This window comes from Salvia hispanica, chromosome 2 (assembly GCF_029641045.1).
Source record: "Salvia hispanica isolate PSC_SH4W2 chromosome 2, Shi_PSC_v1, whole genome shotgun sequence".
Lineage (NCBI taxonomy): Eukaryota > Viridiplantae > Streptophyta > Magnoliopsida > Lamiales > Lamiaceae > Salvia > Salvia hispanica.
Genome location: NC_142693.1, coordinates 55,077,901 through 55,096,788, shown reverse-complemented (window position 1 = coordinate 55,096,788; position 18,888 = coordinate 55,077,901). Strand labels below are relative to the sequence as shown.

The following is an 18,888-nucleotide window of genomic DNA, read 5'->3' as shown; positions in this document are numbered from 1 at the left end:
CTCGATACGCACCAGATCAAGTGGACACCGACCAAAAGATGGCCGAGAAATTCTGTACCGGTCTGAGGTACGAGATAAGGATGACTCTGGCCAGTCATGAAGGACTGTCCTACACTGAAGTTCTAGGACGAGCACTGGACATTGAGGCAGCTATGCCGGGAGAGAAAACCGGGTCAGCTGTGAATCATGCTCCACCTCCGGCACAGTCCCAAGCATTCAGGGACAAGAGGAAATGGGAAGGACCGCAGGCCCAATCTGAGCCTAAGCGGGGAGGATATGGACCGAGCAAGCCACAAGGTGGCGGATATCAAACTACCCCTGGATCATTCAAGGGGAATACCCCAAAGTCCAACTTATGCCCCAAATGCAACAGACTGTACATCGGCATCTGCAAGTTAGGGACTGATGGTTGCTTCAACTGCGGGAAGACTAGGCACTTTGCCAAATACTGCCCAAACAAGACTTCAGGGACGGGAGCAAAATCTCACCCGTCAGCTCAGCGCCCGCAACTGCGCGCAATGAATGTTCAACCTGGAGCAAATCCACAGCAGGCGCCAAAGAATCAGCAGCAGAGGCCAAAACTCCCATCACAGGCTCGAGCTTATGCAATAAGGCAGAAGCAGCCAGAGGTGAACCAGGGAAACTTGGCAGGCATGGGTAAGCTCTTCAATACCCCTGTTATGCTTCTGTTTGATACTGGTGCTTCGCATTCGTTTATCTCTGCAAATTGCGTGGCTACTTTGAAACTCACTACTAAGGAGTCAGAACATAGAATGGAAGTAGTTTCCCCAGTAGGAGGTCGTATAGAGATTTCTCGTACTTGCTCGAACTTAGAGATCACTCTGGGCGAACTAAAGATTGTAGCGAACAACTTGAGTGTTATGATCATGTGGGATGTGGACATAATACTAGGAATGGACTGGCTGGCTGAAAACCATGCCATGATCCTTTGCAAAGAGAGGCAAATTTCTTTTGGAAACCCCGAAGGTGAAGCTACCCGCTTTCACGAAATTTCTTTAGGAACGCGAAAATCTGTAATCTCAATGTTGCAAGCCAACAAGCTGATGGGGAAAGGATGCCCCGCATACCTTGTCTACTTGAACAAAGAGGAGAAAGACGAAAAGAAATTGGAAGAGGTCGACATCGCTCGCGAATTTCCGGATGTGTTTCCTGACACACTACCGGGTTTGCCGCCAGACAGGCAAGTGGAGTTCACTATAGATCTAGAACCAGGATCTGCTCCAGTATCAAAGGCACCATACCGAATGGCCCCAAAGAACTAGATGAACTGAGGGTACAGCTGCAAGAACTCCTGGACCTGGGATTCATCAGACCTAGCGTCTCGCCATGGGGAGCACCTGTACTGTTCGTCAAGAAGAAAGACGGGACCATGAGGATGTGTGTGGACTACCGAGAGCTTAACAAGCTGATTCTCAAGAATAAGTATCCCTTACCCAGGATCGACGATTTGTTTGACCAGCTCAAAGGAGCTAGCGTATTTTCTAAGATGGATCTGAAGTCGGGATACCACCAGCTGAAGATTAAACCAGCGGACGTGCCCAAGACGGCCTTCCGAACCAGATATGGTCACTATGAGTTTACGGTGGTGCCGTTTGGACTAACGAATGCACCGGCGGTGTTCATGGACCTGATGAACCGCGTTTTCCACCCTTACCTCGACAAGTTTATCCTAGTCTTTATCGACGATGTGTTGATATACTCTAAGAATAGGAAGGAACATGGGGAGCATTTAAGGACTGCTCTAGAGACGCTTCGGGCGGAGAAGTTGTATGCCAAATTCAGCAAGTGCGAATTCTGGCTCAATGAGGTGAATTTTCTTGGACATATTGTGACAACGGAAGGGATCCGAGTGGACCCTGCAAAAGTGGAGGCGGTACGAAATTGGAAGGTACCAACTACGCCCAACGAGATCCGAAGTTTCTTAGGACTGGCCGGTTACTATAGAAGATTCATTGAAGGATTCTCGAAGATTGCACGGCCGATGACTCAGCAACTCAAGAAGGGAACGAAAGTCTCATGGTCTCCTGAGTGCGAGGCGAGTTTTCAGTTGTTAAAGGAGAAGTTGACCAGCGCACCCGTACTAGCAGTCCCAGAGCCAGGGACGGACTACGTTGTCTATACGGATGCCTCCAAGAGCGGACTTGGATGTGTGTTGATGCAGAACGGGAAGGTGATTGCTTATGCATCACGGCAACTCAGGCCACACGATCTCAACTATCCAACACACGACCTAGAACTGGCGGCAGTGGTCCACGCCTTGAAAATTTGGAGACACCACCTATATGGAGTTAGGTGTGAAATTTTCACGGACCACAAGAGTCTCAAATACTTCTTCGAGCAGAAGGACTTGAATATGCGACAGAGGAGATGGCTCGAATTAGTAAAAGACTATGACTGCGGCATAAATTACCACCCAGGCAAGGCCAACGTTGTGGCAGACGCGTTGAGCCGGAAGACTCAGCACCAAGTGGCAGTCCTGTTCACTCAGGAAGAGGAATTGCTGCGAGAATATTCACAAGTTCTTTCCCCTCTTTTCTTCCCCGTTTCTTTAATCCCCCCATTAGTCGCGATTTACCCACTTTCGCTATCCTTAGCAAAGTGCGGTCGTGACATAGTATTATCTTTATAAAACGGGTGCAGAAACGGAAGTGTGACTCCTAATGGGGGACGGAGGGAGTATTTTTAATGGTTTATTTATTAGTTAAGTTGTCATTGATCTTACCTGTTGCCACTGCATCAGTAGAAAGAGCCTTTTCAACAATGAAGATCATAAAGACTTCTCTACGTAATAGCATGGGAGACCAACTATTGAATGATTGTTTGGTTCCTTACATCGAAAAAGATGTGTTTGTTAAAGTTAATTACTAATGAAACTATTATGCAACATTTCAGAAGATGAAGAATAGAAGACATATGTTATGATGTGATTACATCTAATTTTTACATTTTGAACCTTATAATTTGATTTATGTATTTCTTTTAAGTTTAATTTTGGACCCCTCATGATAAAATTTCTGGCTCCGTCACTGGTTGTAAGTGAGGGAGGCTGCAACTGCGGTAGGTGGAGGGGCCTGAGGTCATGCCCAGTTGCGGTCCGACCAAGCGTTGCAAGCGCACCCCGTTTACGGTCGTCCCGGAGTTGCTGAGGCTCGGGCTGGATATGGACTCCATTTCTTTTTCTCTATTTTTATAATTGATTTTTTTTTAAAAAAATTTATGCCTACTTAAACTCCATGACATTTTTATTCTTCCTGCATTATTCCTTTGAATTTTCTGAAATATAATTGTTCAACAGTTTAAATTATTTTCAATTTTTAGAAATTGTATTTTTTTGAATTTATAGGACTTACAGTTTTTAGTTTATAGGTTTGTAATTATTTTTAATTTCTAGGGTATGCAATTTATAAATTTTAGCATAAATAATGAATTTTTCGAAATATAATTGTTCAGCATTTTCAATTTAAGTGTAAAATAGTTTGAAGTTGTGAATAGTGCAATTTAATGTTTGTGCCCTGAATGAGACCTGCAAAGTTGTAGGAGTTGTGGCCTAGCGATGAAAATCAGGGGAATGATGACGTGAAGGGGACTTGGGGTGGGGGTTGTGGATGCCAGCTCCAATGCTACTCTAAAATCAATCTCATTGTTAGTTTTTGAGTAAAATATATCTATCTTTAGGTTTACACTAAAACAAATTCAAATTACTTTTTCAAATTTTTTGAGTAAAAAAGGTAAGAGTATAATATAGATAATTTTTTTGAAGTTTGAATTTAGTATATATTGTTGAAGTAAAATCAATATTTACACTAAAGTGTAATCCATATTAGTGTTAATGGTTGAAGATGTCAATTTCTTATGAGAACGAGATTTAAGAAAATGATATTTATTGAGTTCATAAAGAAAGGAAAAAAAATGGAAGAGATAATAAAATAAAAAAATAAAATAAGAAGAAGATAAATATACTGCTTTTATTAAAAAGAGAAATCAATAATTTGTAATTAGATAACTATAAATGACAATCAATATCTTATATAGGGCTGGGGAAAAATATCGAAAAAATGATATATCGCTTGTATCGTATTGAAAAATATCAAAAAATTATCGAATTTTCGATATATCGTAATTTTCGATACGATACGATATCGTATCGTAAGTTTTCGATACGATAACGATATGAATTTCCTTATATCGCGATATATCGTTTTATATCGAAAATACGATATATATCGAAATTTTTTGATATATCGATATTTTATTTTCGATATATATCAAAATTTTCGATATATATTGATATTTAATGATATCGAATTTCGGTACGATATATCGAAATATCGATACGATAACGATATGAAATTTTTTTATATCGAAAGTTCGATATATCGAAACTTTCGATACGATAACGATATGAAATTCTTTCATATCGATATTTTCGATACGATACACGATACAACGTTTTCGATACGATATATCGTATCGACCCACCCCTAATCTTGTATGGGAGATGGGTCGAATAATTTTGAATACTACTAATAGATAAAAAGAAATCGTGTTTTGATGTGACGTATGTGATTGTTAGTTGAAGAAAGTAAGTTGTGTTTTGATGTGATTAGATGTCTGAGGTAGGGGCTAAATCGTTCAGATTGGATTGTTATTGGATCAACTTGATATTGACTCAATCCAATAAAGTCTAATTTGAATTCTCCTTCTTAAGGAAACTGTAAATTTGAACATGAACCCGACCTGCTATTTTTAAACCTGAACACGACCTGAATATGATACGAATCCATTAATGACACGATATAATATGGATTGACACGACACGACCCGATATTACCAAATTAAAATCTGATATTAAATGATTAAACATTATATTACACGATAAAATCTAATTTTTAGACTTGATTTACATGATAAATATTATTTTCCACAATTTAAACTTGATCTATAAGAAATTAAATAGCTAAGTAAAGCATTAGTTTTTTTAAAATAATAATAATATTATTATTATTTCTTAATGGGTTATCTGTATCCAACCCGCATTCAATCCGAACCCAACCTGTAATTTTTAGATTCTTAACGGATCTACCCAATAAGGACACGAACCCAATAAGGTTGGACACAAACTCATTGTTTTCGTACGGATTTGTGTCGGATTATTGAGTCGAGTCAAAAATTTCTAGCCTTAGTATGAGGTAGTAGGAGTTAAGATTAATATACAAATTGAGGATAACTGTACTAGGAGTTACTCCCTCCGTCCCATAAAAGATGTCACACTTTCCTTTTTAGTTTGTCCCACAAAAGATGTCACATTTCCATTTCTTCTCTCATATGAATATAAAAATAATATTTTCTCTCTCTATTTATCATACAAAATAAAACCTCCTAAAATCTTGTGCCGTCTCACAAGTGTGACATCTTTTGTGGGATGAAGGGAGTATGATTTAATATAAAATTGAGGTGGTGGATAATGATACGACAACTTGGGGTATGAGTTTATGGTATGGGTCGCGAATGACATAAAGGAGATTTTATTGAGAAGATAGCTCAACGCAAGATGATCAAAATTTTGGATTCAATAAATATTTATTTGTATTCTATGATATACTAGCTCGTGTACAAGCTGTGAAATAAATTAACTTAAATTATAAAATTCTAAAATAAATTAATTATATAAAAAAAATCTAGAAGTTAAAAGGTTTATTTAGATTTGAAATAATTCCGTGGGGCTTAAACAAATTAACTTAAATTATAAAATTCTAAAATAAATTAATTATATTAAAAAAATCTAGAAGTTAAAAGGCTTATTTAGATTTGAAATAATTCCGTGGGGCTTAAAGTATATGTAAATATCTATATTTTTTTTAATTAAGAGTGAACTACAAAATTAGCCTCTACGTGTGACAAGTCGAATGCTAGAGGTACCCATGTTTAAAAAAATGCATTGTAAGCCTCTACATAGGGGTATATATCATTTCAGACCCCTTTTCACTATTTTGAGACTTTCATACCCTTTTCCCCTCACTTTTAACATAAATGAAATACCAAGAATGTTTTAGTCTTTCTCATTTTTATTAATATGTATTTTTTATTTTATATTAAAATATTAATTTTATTTAATCCATAAATATTGTAAATTTAAGTAAATTGATAAATTAAAATACTTATCAATAGTTATCATAAGAATGATTTATATTTTTATTTTAATTAAACTAAATAGAAGATAGGATCGTCGAAATATTAGGATATGTTTAATATTTTAGTTAAACATCTTCTATTTAATTTTAATACTAACATAATTGAGAAATTAGGATTAATTTTAGTTTAACTAAAATATTTTACTTCTTTACAATAGTTATTATAAGAATGATTTATGTTTTTAGTTTAGTTTAAAATAAAATAAAAATATAAATCATTCTTATAAGAGTGAACTTCAAAAATGGTCCTTGGACTATGGGTTTATCTCGCCCATAGTCCCTGGACTTTAAAAATATCGCCAATAGTCCCTGGACTAAGAGTTTATCTCGAAATTGGTCATTTTGACTTTTTTTGGTACGAAAATGCCCTTTTGGGGAATTTTGAGGGTTTTGGGCAATTTGGTCTTTTTACACTTTTAACATTTTAAATCTGATATTATTTCAGTTATGTACTAAATTTGATATTATATCAAAATTATCATTCTTCTTCCATTTTGTCATCCTTCGCTTTGTTTTTTTATTTCAATATTATATTTAATTTTATAAAATTAAATTTTAAATTTAATTTTTGTAATTAAAAAAATTTACTGATATTTAAAAATTAAAATTTAAAATTTTATAAAATTAAATCTAATATTGAATTAAAGAAACAAAGTGAAGGATGACAAAAGGGAAGAAGAATGATAATTTTGAAATAATATCAAATTTAGTACTCCCTCCGTCCCGCTTAAGATGACACGTTTTCCTTTTTAGTTTGTCCCAACTAAAATGACACATTTCCTTTTTTGGTAACCTTCTCTCTCCAATTAATACACTAAACAACTTTTTCTCACTCATATTAAAATATCCATCTATCTTCATCTCTCTACTTTAATACCTACACCCACCTTCTCTCTCTTCAATTAAACACTTTAACCAATAACTCCCAAAATCCCCACCTTCTCTCTCTCCAATTAAACACTTTAACCAATAACTCATAAAATCTCGTGCCGGCTAAGCAATGTGTCATCTTAGCCGGGACGGAGGGAGTACATAACTGAAATAATATCATATTTTAAATATTAAAAGTGTAAAAAGACCAAATTGCCCAAACCCCCCCCCCCCCCAAAAAAATCCCCCAAAAGGGCATTTTCGTACCAAAAAAAACCAAAAGGACTAATTTCGAGATAAACCCTTAGTACAGGGACTACTGACGATATTTTTAAGTCCAGGGACTATGGGCGAGATAAACCCATAGTCCAGGGATCATTTTTGTAGTTCACTCTTCTTATAATAATTATTTATAAGTATTTTAATTTATCAATCTAATTAAATTTACAATATTTATGGATTAACTGAAAATAATATTTTAATATAAAATACACATAGTACATAGTAATAAAAATGAGAAAGACTAAAACATCCTTAGTATTTCATTTAAGTTAAAAGTGAGAGGAAAATGGTATAAAAGACTCAAAATAGTGAAAAAGGGTCTGAAATGATATTATACCCATACGTAAAGGCTTACAATGCATTTTTTTAAACATGGGTACCTCTAGTGTTCGACTTGTCATACGTAGAGGTCAATTTTGTAGTTCATTCTTTAATTAATTATGTAGATTGATAATTAACTGAAAAATCAAACTTAATCATAATGGTAACAGCTAATTTAGGTTGGAGCGTGGTCCGTGGAAGGTAGTGAGGATGAAGTGAAGCAATAAAATTAATTAATTAGGATAACATATTATGAATTTATGCAAGTCCTAATCAGTAAAATGATGATTCACGTGATAAAGTAAAAAGCTTTTTGACGTCTCCTTTGTCACATTTCTTATAACTATTCAGATGTACTATGATTATCATGTGTCTAAGCAAACAGATAATATATAGTCCTATCTTTATAAAACAAAATGATAAATTAAATTACACTACATTGTTCTCCACATTCCTGACAACATTGTCTGCCTCGAATAACACATTCCATCAACTAATTTTGACTGAAATCACAGATTGAGCTTAGATATTGATATGCCATTATATTTGTGTCTATACATTTTAATTTAATGATTGTCACCTTCTCCCCCATACTACTTGACAAATATGACAACTAATCACTGTGCCCTTTCGTTAAATTGAAATTAAACATTCAATTATTTGAATACCTGACAGAAAATTTTATGATAGTATAATATACATAAAATGATACTACGTCATAATGTGCTCACATCATGCTGAAGAAAAACTGTCGCCTTAAAAACATTACAAATTCTATTTCTTCTTCTAATAAAACATAACTGATTAAAACTAGTTTTGTTTAATCAAGCCCAAAATTGTTATGCTGAAGTCCAGACTCCAAATTAAAAGCATCCGCAATGGTCGGCTAGCGACCGGCTAGCCGATTCGTCGCGCTAGCCGATCGGCTAGCCGAACCATTGCAATCGGCAAACGCGATTTCAGCGAGCGGATCGGCGTGGGCTGGCCGATCGCTCGTCGCTGGCCGAAGCGCTAGCCGATCGGCTAGCCGCCATTGTGGAGGCCCGATCGGCCAGCGATCGGCCAGCGTCGATTTTCGAAATATATATATATTTTTTTTAAATCATATATAAACGCGATTTTCGTTTCATTTTCATTTGCACCGCTTGTTTTAACGAGTTTTCTTTCTCTCTAACTTTCTGTTCAAGAGCATCATCGAGTGATGGATCACAACAACGAGTCCAGTCCGGCGACGAGCGGCTCTCAGACTCCCACAGTACCCGTGGGATCTGGATGGGGGCAGATGGGCCCGGGATTTAACATCCCTTGGAATCAGATGATGGGGATGATGGCTGGTGCGCCGGGGGGGGGGGGGGGGGGCGATGGGGGGGAACCAGGGGGGTATGCCGGGGGGTATGCCGTGGGGGATGCCGGGCGGCGGGCAGGGGAGCGGCGGGTGGGGGGGATGCCCCAGATGCAGCAGCAGATGATGCTGCAGAGACGCAGTTCTCTGGCGATGACCTTCTGTCATTGCATGATATGGGGATCGATCTCGGGGACGATGATACTCCCGTTCCAGCGACGCCGGCCGCGCCGAAGAAGAAGACGAGGGGGAAGGGGAAGGGCAAGGCGGTCGGCGAGTCATCGCAGCCCGCTGCCACTGGCCGGAGGAAGTGGACGGAGGATGAGTACGCCGCGGTGGCCAAGGGGTGGTTGGAGGTGTGCGACAATCCACTGGTTGCGAACAACCAGCGGGTCGTCAACATGTGGGCGAAGATCAGGGCTGCCTATAAGAGCCACTGCCCGCACGGGAAGGACTACAGCAACGAGGAGGTCCGGAAAGGGTGGGAGCGCACCAGGGCCGCGGTGGGCCGTTTTGCGAATTTGTACGCCAACGCCCTCCGTCAGCTCAGAAGTGGGCAGACTGAGGACGACGCCCGGAGGATCGCCGCGAGTCAGTTCCCCTTGGAGGGGAAGTATAAGGAGTTCACCTTCTGGGAGTGCTTCTTGTTGTTGAAGGACTCCGAGAAGTTCCGGGTTGGGTGGCCGAAGAAGCAGCGACTTAACTATAGCGGCGACTACAGCGGCAGCAGCGGAGGATCCCATGACCTCCCCCCGGATGCTGAGGAGTTTCTATCCCCTTCTTCATTTACTGGTCGCCCCCGGCCGGTTGGACACAAGCGGGCGCAGCGGGCTGCGAGGGGCGGATCCCCCCTATCGCCCCGCGAGGTCCAGTCCTCCGCCCTCCCAGCCGTCCCACTCGAGTACACTCTCCATTCGCGTAACCAAACGCGGACTCAGATGTTACAGGTCTTCCGAGAGTGGAAGAACGCCACTGACCCCACGGAGAAGAGGTTTCTTTACGAGATGCTCGAGAGCATGCGTGCTGATTTAGAGATCGCGAGGTCACGGCTGGGGGGTTCCGACGTGGGCTCAGATACCACGGGTGGCGGCAGCGGCGGCGGCGGCGACGACGAGGACGACGGCGACGGCGATGAGGAGTAGAGAGTGGCGGGGCTCGTTTGTTGAAGCCCTTTTTTTTAAAAAAAAATCATGTACTTTCTTTTTTAAATCTTAGTACTTTTTTTTTTAATGGAATGGATTATTTTTCCCGTATATGTGTCGTAAATTTAATTCCGTATATCGCAATTTTAATTCCGTAAAATGTAGTATATTTTGAATTATTTTTATTGCGGCTGGCCTATGGCTGGCCTAAATCTGACGTGGCAGGTGATTTTTTTAGTGTTGCTGACGTGGCAGAGGAGAGAATGGCTGGCCTATGGCTGGCCTAAGCACCATTGCGGATGCTCTAATGTTAGTACTGGGGTTAGTGTCGGCATGGCCCGAGCAATTATACCTTTTTTTTTTTATTATTATTAATTTGCAAAACAAGGAAAACGCATTCATTGAATGCTCTTTAAAGAAAGACGCATTCCCAACAATGCCATTCTAAATATCCATTCTGTTTGAATGCATCTTTCGAAAATTAAAACACATTAACAGTGTTTTTTTTTCTCATTCCTATAACGATGTCAGAGAACTACCTCTTCACATTTTTTAACAATTCTCGTGAATTTCCTGCAATAAACAATAAGATTTCGATTTTTTTTGTTGTTTCGTTACTTATTTTTGTCTATTATTGTTAATTCGAGAGAATTGCACTTATATTTGTTCAATATTGTCATCTTTTTTCTGTTAAACGGTATAGGATTGAATCATGTATTGTATTGCTTGATTATACCCCCCTCCGCCTCTGTTAGAATATCTGCCAAAGATCGGACAAAAGGAAAATTCACTATCCCAGCTTTAATCTTTTCCTTGAAGAAATGTCTATCTACTTTAACGTGTTTTGTTCGATAATGTTGGACTAGATTCTTCGAGATGCTAATTGCAACCTTATTATCAAAGAACACTTTGCAGGTTTTCTCAAACAAAAAACCCAACTTATCCAACAATCTTCTCAACCACAATACTTTAGTCAGTCCAATTATGATTCCTCTAAACTCTGCTTCTGCGCTTGAAAGCGCCACGACTAGGGGTGTAAATTCGGATACCCGCGGGTACCCAAAGCTGAAAATTCGGGTACCCGAACCCGAAATCTGAAAAATATCATACTCAATACCCGACCCGTATGTGAATTCGGGTACCCTAATACCCGATGTGGGTACCCGAACGCAACTAATCGGGTACCCATAAACCTGGAATTATTATATTTAAAATTTATTCTTTTATATAAATTAAATTGTGATGAGAATAGAAATTATTAAAAATAACACAATACTTACTATTTATTGACAATAATTCTATATTATATAAAATAGACATAGACATTAGACAAATAGACACTACTTAATTTTAAAATAATTTTTTTTTGGTATAATTTGAAACATAAAAGAGATTAAAATATTTTTTTAAGACATTAAATGAACATGTAAATAAAATGGAGAAATAATAACTAATTAAATATATACTATTTTCAAAAGATAACAAGTAAGAACATAAATAATGCAACATGGACCGAACACGAATATAAAGAAGTATTAAATCTACATGTGATTAAATAAAATTACCCTTGATTTACCCTACGGGCCATAGGCCCTATACTAAATAAAAATATTTATCACAAATACATAATTAATCGGGTTTAATCGGGTATTGGTCGGGTACCCTAATACGGGTTTTGGGTACCCTAAACCCGAAAAATTCTAACATTAACTACCCAAACTCATACCCGAACCCATAATTTCGGGTTTCGGGTACCCAAAACCCGTCGGGTATTGGGACTGGGTCGGGAATACCCGAAACCCGCGGATTAAATTTTCAGGCCTAGCCACGACCTTCTGCTTCTTGCTCTTCTAGGTAACCAAGTTCCCTCCAACAACTGCGAAGTACTCAAAAGTGGATCTTTGGTCTACTGGATTCCAGCCCAATCTACATCCATATAACCATCGATTTGTAGATTTCGTTCTTTTTAAATATTATTCCATAATCAAAGGTTCCTTTGAGATACCAGACTATCCTCAATGCGGCTTCTAGATGATTATCTTGTGGTCGGTGCCTAAACTGACTGTTTACACTTACAACTTATGCTATATCGGGTTGTGTTTTAGGTAAATTAATTTTCCTACTAACCTTTGATATATCTCCATGTCGGCTAGTTGGGCTCCATCGGTTATCTGTAGTCCATGATTGGCAACTATCGGTGCATCTGTTGGTTTATACTCCACCATGAAAGTGCCGAGACTATAAACCCGCATTATAAATCCGCTCATCTCCATTCTTCTCCTGCCATACCAGTACTTATCTTCATGCCCCAACACCCGCAATAACATTCTAAATTCGTCTCTAATAAAGCCGTCCATCCACATTTTCCACGTCAACATTCTTTTTATTTTTAAAAAATTTTATGTTATCAAATAAAATAAAATATCAAAAATAATAATCTATCATTTATAAGGTAGTTGAGTCGTATTCCTTTATGGATTGTCCCAAAATAGTTGAGTTATTTCATTTTTTAGCAAAAATTTTATCCTCTCTCATACTTTACTCTCTCTCAATTGTTGTTACTTTATCCCTCTCTTACTTCGCTCTATCTACTTTAACCTTTAACACATCAATTTATTAAATCTGGTGTCCAAAAGAAATGCATTAATTACCTTGGGACGGAGGCAAAACCAAAACATACTTAATTTCAAAAGAAAGTTATAAAGAAAAAAAAAGACATACTCCGCCGTTCTGACTAAGATGACACATTTCTTAGTCGGCACGAGATTTAAGAGTTGTTGGTTAATATAGTTAATTGGAGAGAGAGAAAGAGTAGGTGTATGTATTAAGTGGAGAGATAAAAGAAGTTAAATATTTAATTGAAGAGAGAGAAAAAAAAATGATTGAGTATCTTAATTGGAGAGAGAAAATCACTAAAATTAGAAATGTGTCATCTTGGTTAAGGCAAACTAAAAAATGCGTCATCTTAATTGGGACGGAAGAAGTAAAAAATAAAGTTAGTAAAATAAACTAGTAGGAGAAGAATGGAGACAAACGGATTTATAGCCCACCGCAACCATTGTGAATGCTTTTAATTAAAAATACTAATGCTCTCTTCTTCTCAAAGTAGTTGGGTCAAAATTTCATTTCTATCGTCCCACCCATGGTAGTTTCATTTTTTTTTTTTCAAAAACTTATCCTTTCTCTTCTATTTCTCTAATTTTATACCACATCAATTTGACCGTAATAAATCAAATAGTAGTTGGGTCAAAATTTCATTTCTACCGTCCCACCCATGGCAGTTGATTCATTTTTTTTTTTTCAAAAACTTATCCTTTCTCTTCTATTTCTCTAATTTTATACCACATCAATTTGACCGTAATAAATCAAATACCGAATTGAACGATTCAATTGTACCACATGGAGAGAGAGGAATCAGAATCTAGTTATCCTTGTTGATGATTGAATTCGCATTCCCAAATCCAAAGTGAACACCAATCACCAAATTTCTGTTAGAAACAATATACGTTGCAGAAAGGATTCCCCTCACCATGTGATGGGATGAGATAGGCTTTTATTTTATTTTAAGCACAATCTCTGAATTATTATAGTTATCTAGTCATTTTATAAACATGGAGTATTATATTACCAGTGGTATATACTACTACTACTACTACTACTTCTCTGACTAAACTAATTTCGTCGACACTGACATATGTTGTGATCATAATAAATTATTAATCATTATGACCAAACTTTATATGAAAAATATCCACGTTTTACATAGCATTTTGAGGTCCATCTCCTCTTGTGTTATGTTTTGCTTCCTAATTATGCTGTTCAGATTCACCCAGTTCTTTAGAATTTGAAATATAATTTGATTAATAAGAGTTGGAGGAATTGATGGATATGTAGAATCAAAGTTGAGGATGGTATACCAGGGTTGAAAATGTGAATACAATAACATGCGTATGTTAAAACAAATTTTGCGTAATATGCTACTTGTTCACTAATCAATACATTGTATTAAAAATGTTAACACAATAACATGAGTATGTCAATACATATTTATCTTGACATTTATAAAATGTCATAAATGTCAACACAAATTTGTGTTGACATTTTTAATATATTGTGTTGATTTAGTTAGCAAGTAGTAGCACATTAAGATGGTTAGTGTTTGATCAAATCCTGATACATCGACTCTAATTATCTAAGATAATTATCGAGTTGAAACAAGTAAGGAATTTGGAGACACAGTGTTAAAGAAAAAGAGTCGAAGACTTTATAGATAATTAATATAGAAAAGATTGAATATTATGAAGAGTTAGGAGGGTGGAATGATTATATTTATAGGGGAAAAATTAAAATTAAAATATACCATTGGAGATTTTTATTCATAAACAATTTTGGAATTAAAATAAGTAAATTGGGTTTATTAAAAATCGTTATTCCACTTCACTAATCTGGCTCCTTTATTATCCCCTTCAACAGAATCAAAACAGCAACCAGCGGGAGCTCAGTTTCCACATAATAGCTAGAGAGAGAGAGAGATGAAGCTAGCCTAGGTGAAAATTGTGTTGCAGGCATGGTGAAGGAGCAGAGCTTCCAAGGGAAACAAATTGGTTGCATCACCGGCTTCCTTCAAATCTTTGATCGCCACCAGATTATCTCCGCCAAACCCCTCCCTCCCTCGCCGGTACCATTTCCTTCCGCATTCATTCACAACCATTTCATCTCCATCTCACCGCTGTTTTTCAGGTATTCGATACAACAACATCCGAGTCAGAGAAGTCTACCCCCTCCTCGCCGGCGATCTCCATGGAACTCGCGAAACCATCGCCGATGCTGGAAGGCACCAAGTGTTCGTGGAAATTCGGCAAAGAAGCCTCACGCCTGTCGCTCGACAGCAGAACCACCACAGATGCCAAGGGCACTCTCCACTCTCCCAGCGTCATCGCCAGGCTCATGGGCCTCGATTCATCCTGCTTCGAACCCGAGCTCCGGAGATCCGCCTCTGAATCCAGAGTCTCCAGAGATCTCTTCCACTCTCGATTAACCAATTTCCCCTCCACCGCCGACGACAACTCACCGCGATTTTCAGATCCGATTAACTTTTTGCTGAAGAACGCTAGTAAAGTCGATACGCCGAAACCGTTCAACAACAGAGGCGCTCCTCGTCACCGCAAAAGCTTCTTCGATTCCGGCGACTTCTTCCCCGAGACTAAACAGGCGGTTTCTATCCACGCCGAGACCGACAACAGATTGAAATTGCGAGGAATTGAGGAATCCTCCACGGATTTGGAAACATTGAAGCAAATACTCGAAGCTCTGCAACTCAAAGGACTTTTACATTCCAGAAAACGCTCGGAGCACCACCAAATCCGCCACCGCAACTTCGTCTACGACGATTCCCCGATCGTCGTAACGAAACCGTCGCGATCGCCAAATTCTACGCCATTCAGTCGGAAATTGTCATACGATTATTCCCCGCCGCTCGGTCGAAATCACGCCCGCGGAGGTGGCATGAGGATTGGAGAAAATTCACCTCGACGTGACCGGAATCCTGCTCAGACCGGAGGTAATGCAATCGGAAGGCGGTCCAACTCAGTGCCAAAGCCTAAACCGTTGAGCGTCGAAACGCATTCACATGAAAACCGGCAGGTGTCTCCAAATCCGAAGCTCAACCCGAGAAGAAACGGACGGGAAGCACCTGCCAGTGCAATATCGCCAAGGAACGGCGATCGGAGAGAGGGGAAGGCAGAGGATGGATCATGGTCAATTTCCGGTGGCAGTGAGGTAATTATAGATAACTAGGCTTAATTAAAGTTAATTAGAGCTTAATAAAAATTTAATGAGGTTGGTTGGTTAATGCAGAGGTGTAAAAGCGAGGGGCGCAGCTTATTAGAGAGGTGTGATAAGCTGCTGCAAAGCATAGCGGAGATGACTGCGACCGAAATGCAGTCTAGCCCCGTGTCGGTTCTTGATTCGTCCCTGTACAAGGACGAGCTATCGACCCCTTCACCCATCACGACAAGGCGTAATATTAAATTTAATTTCAAAGGTACAACTTTCTTAATGCATACTATATGCTTTGTTTCTTGATTAGGGGATAGAGGATGTGAATGAACATTTGAAGTCACGTGGGGTGGACCGTGATGCTTGTGTTTGATTCATAATCAATTGAAAACGACTCACACTAGTTGTTATTGGACTAAACTCGTGAACTTTAAGTTTGTCCAGATAAGATAGTGATGCTCTGGTTAGTAACAATCTTGCATCTTGTCATAAAAAAATCTCAAATTTAATGGTGTAGTCTACTGTTTTAGGAACCATATTTTTCGATATGGAAAATGTAACTAATGCACACCTTTGCTCTAAATAAAAACATTACAAGATGAATTTGTTGTTTGAATGATGCAAACAGATGAGTGTGTTGGACTGGATGAAGAGGAATGGACCTCTGAGATCGTCGCATCACAAGACTATGATTTCATGTACGTCTCAGATGTTGTAAGGGCATCCCGTTATCTACCACAAGAGTCGGACTGCTTCCTGTTGCTAGAGAACCAACAGTATCTCAAAGGAAAGGACACAGGCAAAGTGTCGAGGCTGCAGAGGAAGCTCATCTTCGATACTGTGCACGAGATCCTCGATAGGAATAGGCGGTTGCCGCCGTGGAAGGTGCCCTCATCTGCGTCTTTGGACAAGGTGTGGTCGGAATTCCAAAGAGTGAGGGAGAGGGAGAGTGACACAGCTCAGGATCTGTTTGGCACCATTTGTGGCGTACTCAAGAAAGACTTAGCTGGAGACGGGATCTTTGGTTGGGAGGATTGCCCGTTGGAGATGTCCGAGGCCATCTTGGACATCGAACGACTGATATTCAAGGATCTCATCGGTGAGGCCATTCAAGACCTAGCGGCATTAGAGTTGAGTAGCAAGGCAACGTTACCGTCCTTGCCTAGAAGGAAGTTGGTTTTCTCAACTCCTTATTAAGGCATTTATTTTAATTTTATAACCAGTTCTAGTAGTGTATTATGCCCTTTACATTTCACTGTTGAATGTTTGCTTCAGTCTAATTATAAGACAACGATCCTAACACACTTTTGCAACATGCACACTATAACTATGAAAATTACAAGAAAAACAAAAGGTAAAAGAGAAAAAGAGATAAAGGGAGATTGAGAGGGCTTTTCTTTGTGTTGCATTGCATGTGTGGTGTTGGCAAGATTGAAAGAGCTTTTTTCCTTTTTCTTTGTGTTGCATGTAAGGCGTTGGCTGTGAACTTCAGTCTTCAGGACTGAGTATGATTTTGTGTGGTGTTGCCTTTAATTAGTAAATTATTGCAGATTAATTTAAAACAATAGAACATTGTATGGTTATGTGAAACGAATTCAAGCCTCAGTATGGGCCGCAATCCCTACCAGGCTTGTGAATGAGGGGATGGGGTCGGGAGCCGTCCTTGCTAGTTGGCCGGTTTCGTAGGCGAAAAATGTGGCCACACTTTTGTCGCACTATGGAAAGAGGTTGTGACGGAAGATTGATGAGAATGAAGAGAGTTGACTGCAGTCCATGAAATGTTAGTGATTCTCGATTATTATTTATAAAGTAAAATTCGAGTTCGTTGTGGTATGAGTGACATATCTGTTGATAAAATGTTTTGGCAATATGTCCACTAAGTATATCAAATACTCAACCCTGCATATGTTTTCCTTACGCGCAGTTTAAGAATGATGGCACAACGGATGTTGAGATGAGCTTTGATGATTTCCGAGTGCATCTTGTCTCCATACATGAGCTTTACTCTTTGACTCTCGATAGACTATATTTCATTGTCATGTTTCGTTCATTTTATAAGTCTTCCATTGGCGATATGTGTACTCCGACGATACTATGTCATATGTTTGGGTACAAACCCATCCCACATCGGATGAGTGAGGGAAGTTGGATTAGTATATAAGTGCTATCCATCCCTAATTAGTTCGAGGCCTTTTGGGAGTGACCCAAAAATAAATCTGTGCGGGCTTGACCCAAAGCGGACAATATCAAACTAATGTTGCAGTCGACGATCCTAACAAGTGGTATCAGAGCCCAGGTGGCTTTGGGTCGGGCCCTGTGTGACCAAAGGGTCGGGCCTGGATGACCCAGGATCGAGTGGGGCATGGATGACTCTAGTTTGAGTCGGGCCCGTAATGTCTCGATGTATCGACTGTGTGTTCCCGTGGTGGTCTCGGTTTGAGGGAAGGTTTGTTGGGTTACAAACCCATCCCACATCGGATGAGTGAGGGAAGTTGGAAGGTGTATAAAATTCCTGTCCAACCCCAATTAGTTTGAGGCCTTTTGGGAGTGACCCAAAAAGAAAAACGTCGACTGCAACATTAGTTTGATATTGTCCGCTTTGGGTCAAGTCCGCACGGATTTGTTTTTGGATCACTCCCAAAAGGCCTCAAACTAATTGAGGTTGGACAGGAATTATATACACCATCCAACTTCCCTCACTCATCCGATGTGGGATGGGTTTGTAACCCAACAAACCTCCCCTCAAACCGAGACTACATCGGGAACGCAGTCGACACGAACATGGGTCGTTCCAGCCCTGGCCCCTATGTCATCCAGGGCCCGACTCTATCCTGAGTCTTTCAGGGCCCGACCTTATTTGATGCGAAGCATATTTTCTATATTATTCCCCTTAGTGCTTTACATTTTTATGTAATTATGACTCATCAAATTATTGTTTTCA

The 18,888-nt window shown here is 39.2% G+C and overlaps 1 protein-coding gene across 1 annotated transcript; it reads left to right on the top strand.

The window, feature by feature from the left end:
* Positions 1 to 14,631: 14,631 nt before the first annotated feature.
* Positions 14,632 to 17,249, top strand: LOC125212475 (uncharacterized). The gene is made up of 4 exons (XM_089063556.1): positions 14,632 to 14,847; positions 14,910 to 15,947; positions 16,026 to 16,212; positions 16,576 to 17,249. Exons 1-4 carry the CDS (start codon positions 14,737 to 14,739, stop codon positions 17,142 to 17,144), a joined length of 1,905 nt encoding a protein of 634 aa, XP_088919682.1. The 5' UTR covers positions 14,632 to 14,736; the 3' UTR covers positions 17,145 to 17,249.
* Positions 17,250 to 18,888: the final 1,639 nt, after the last annotated feature.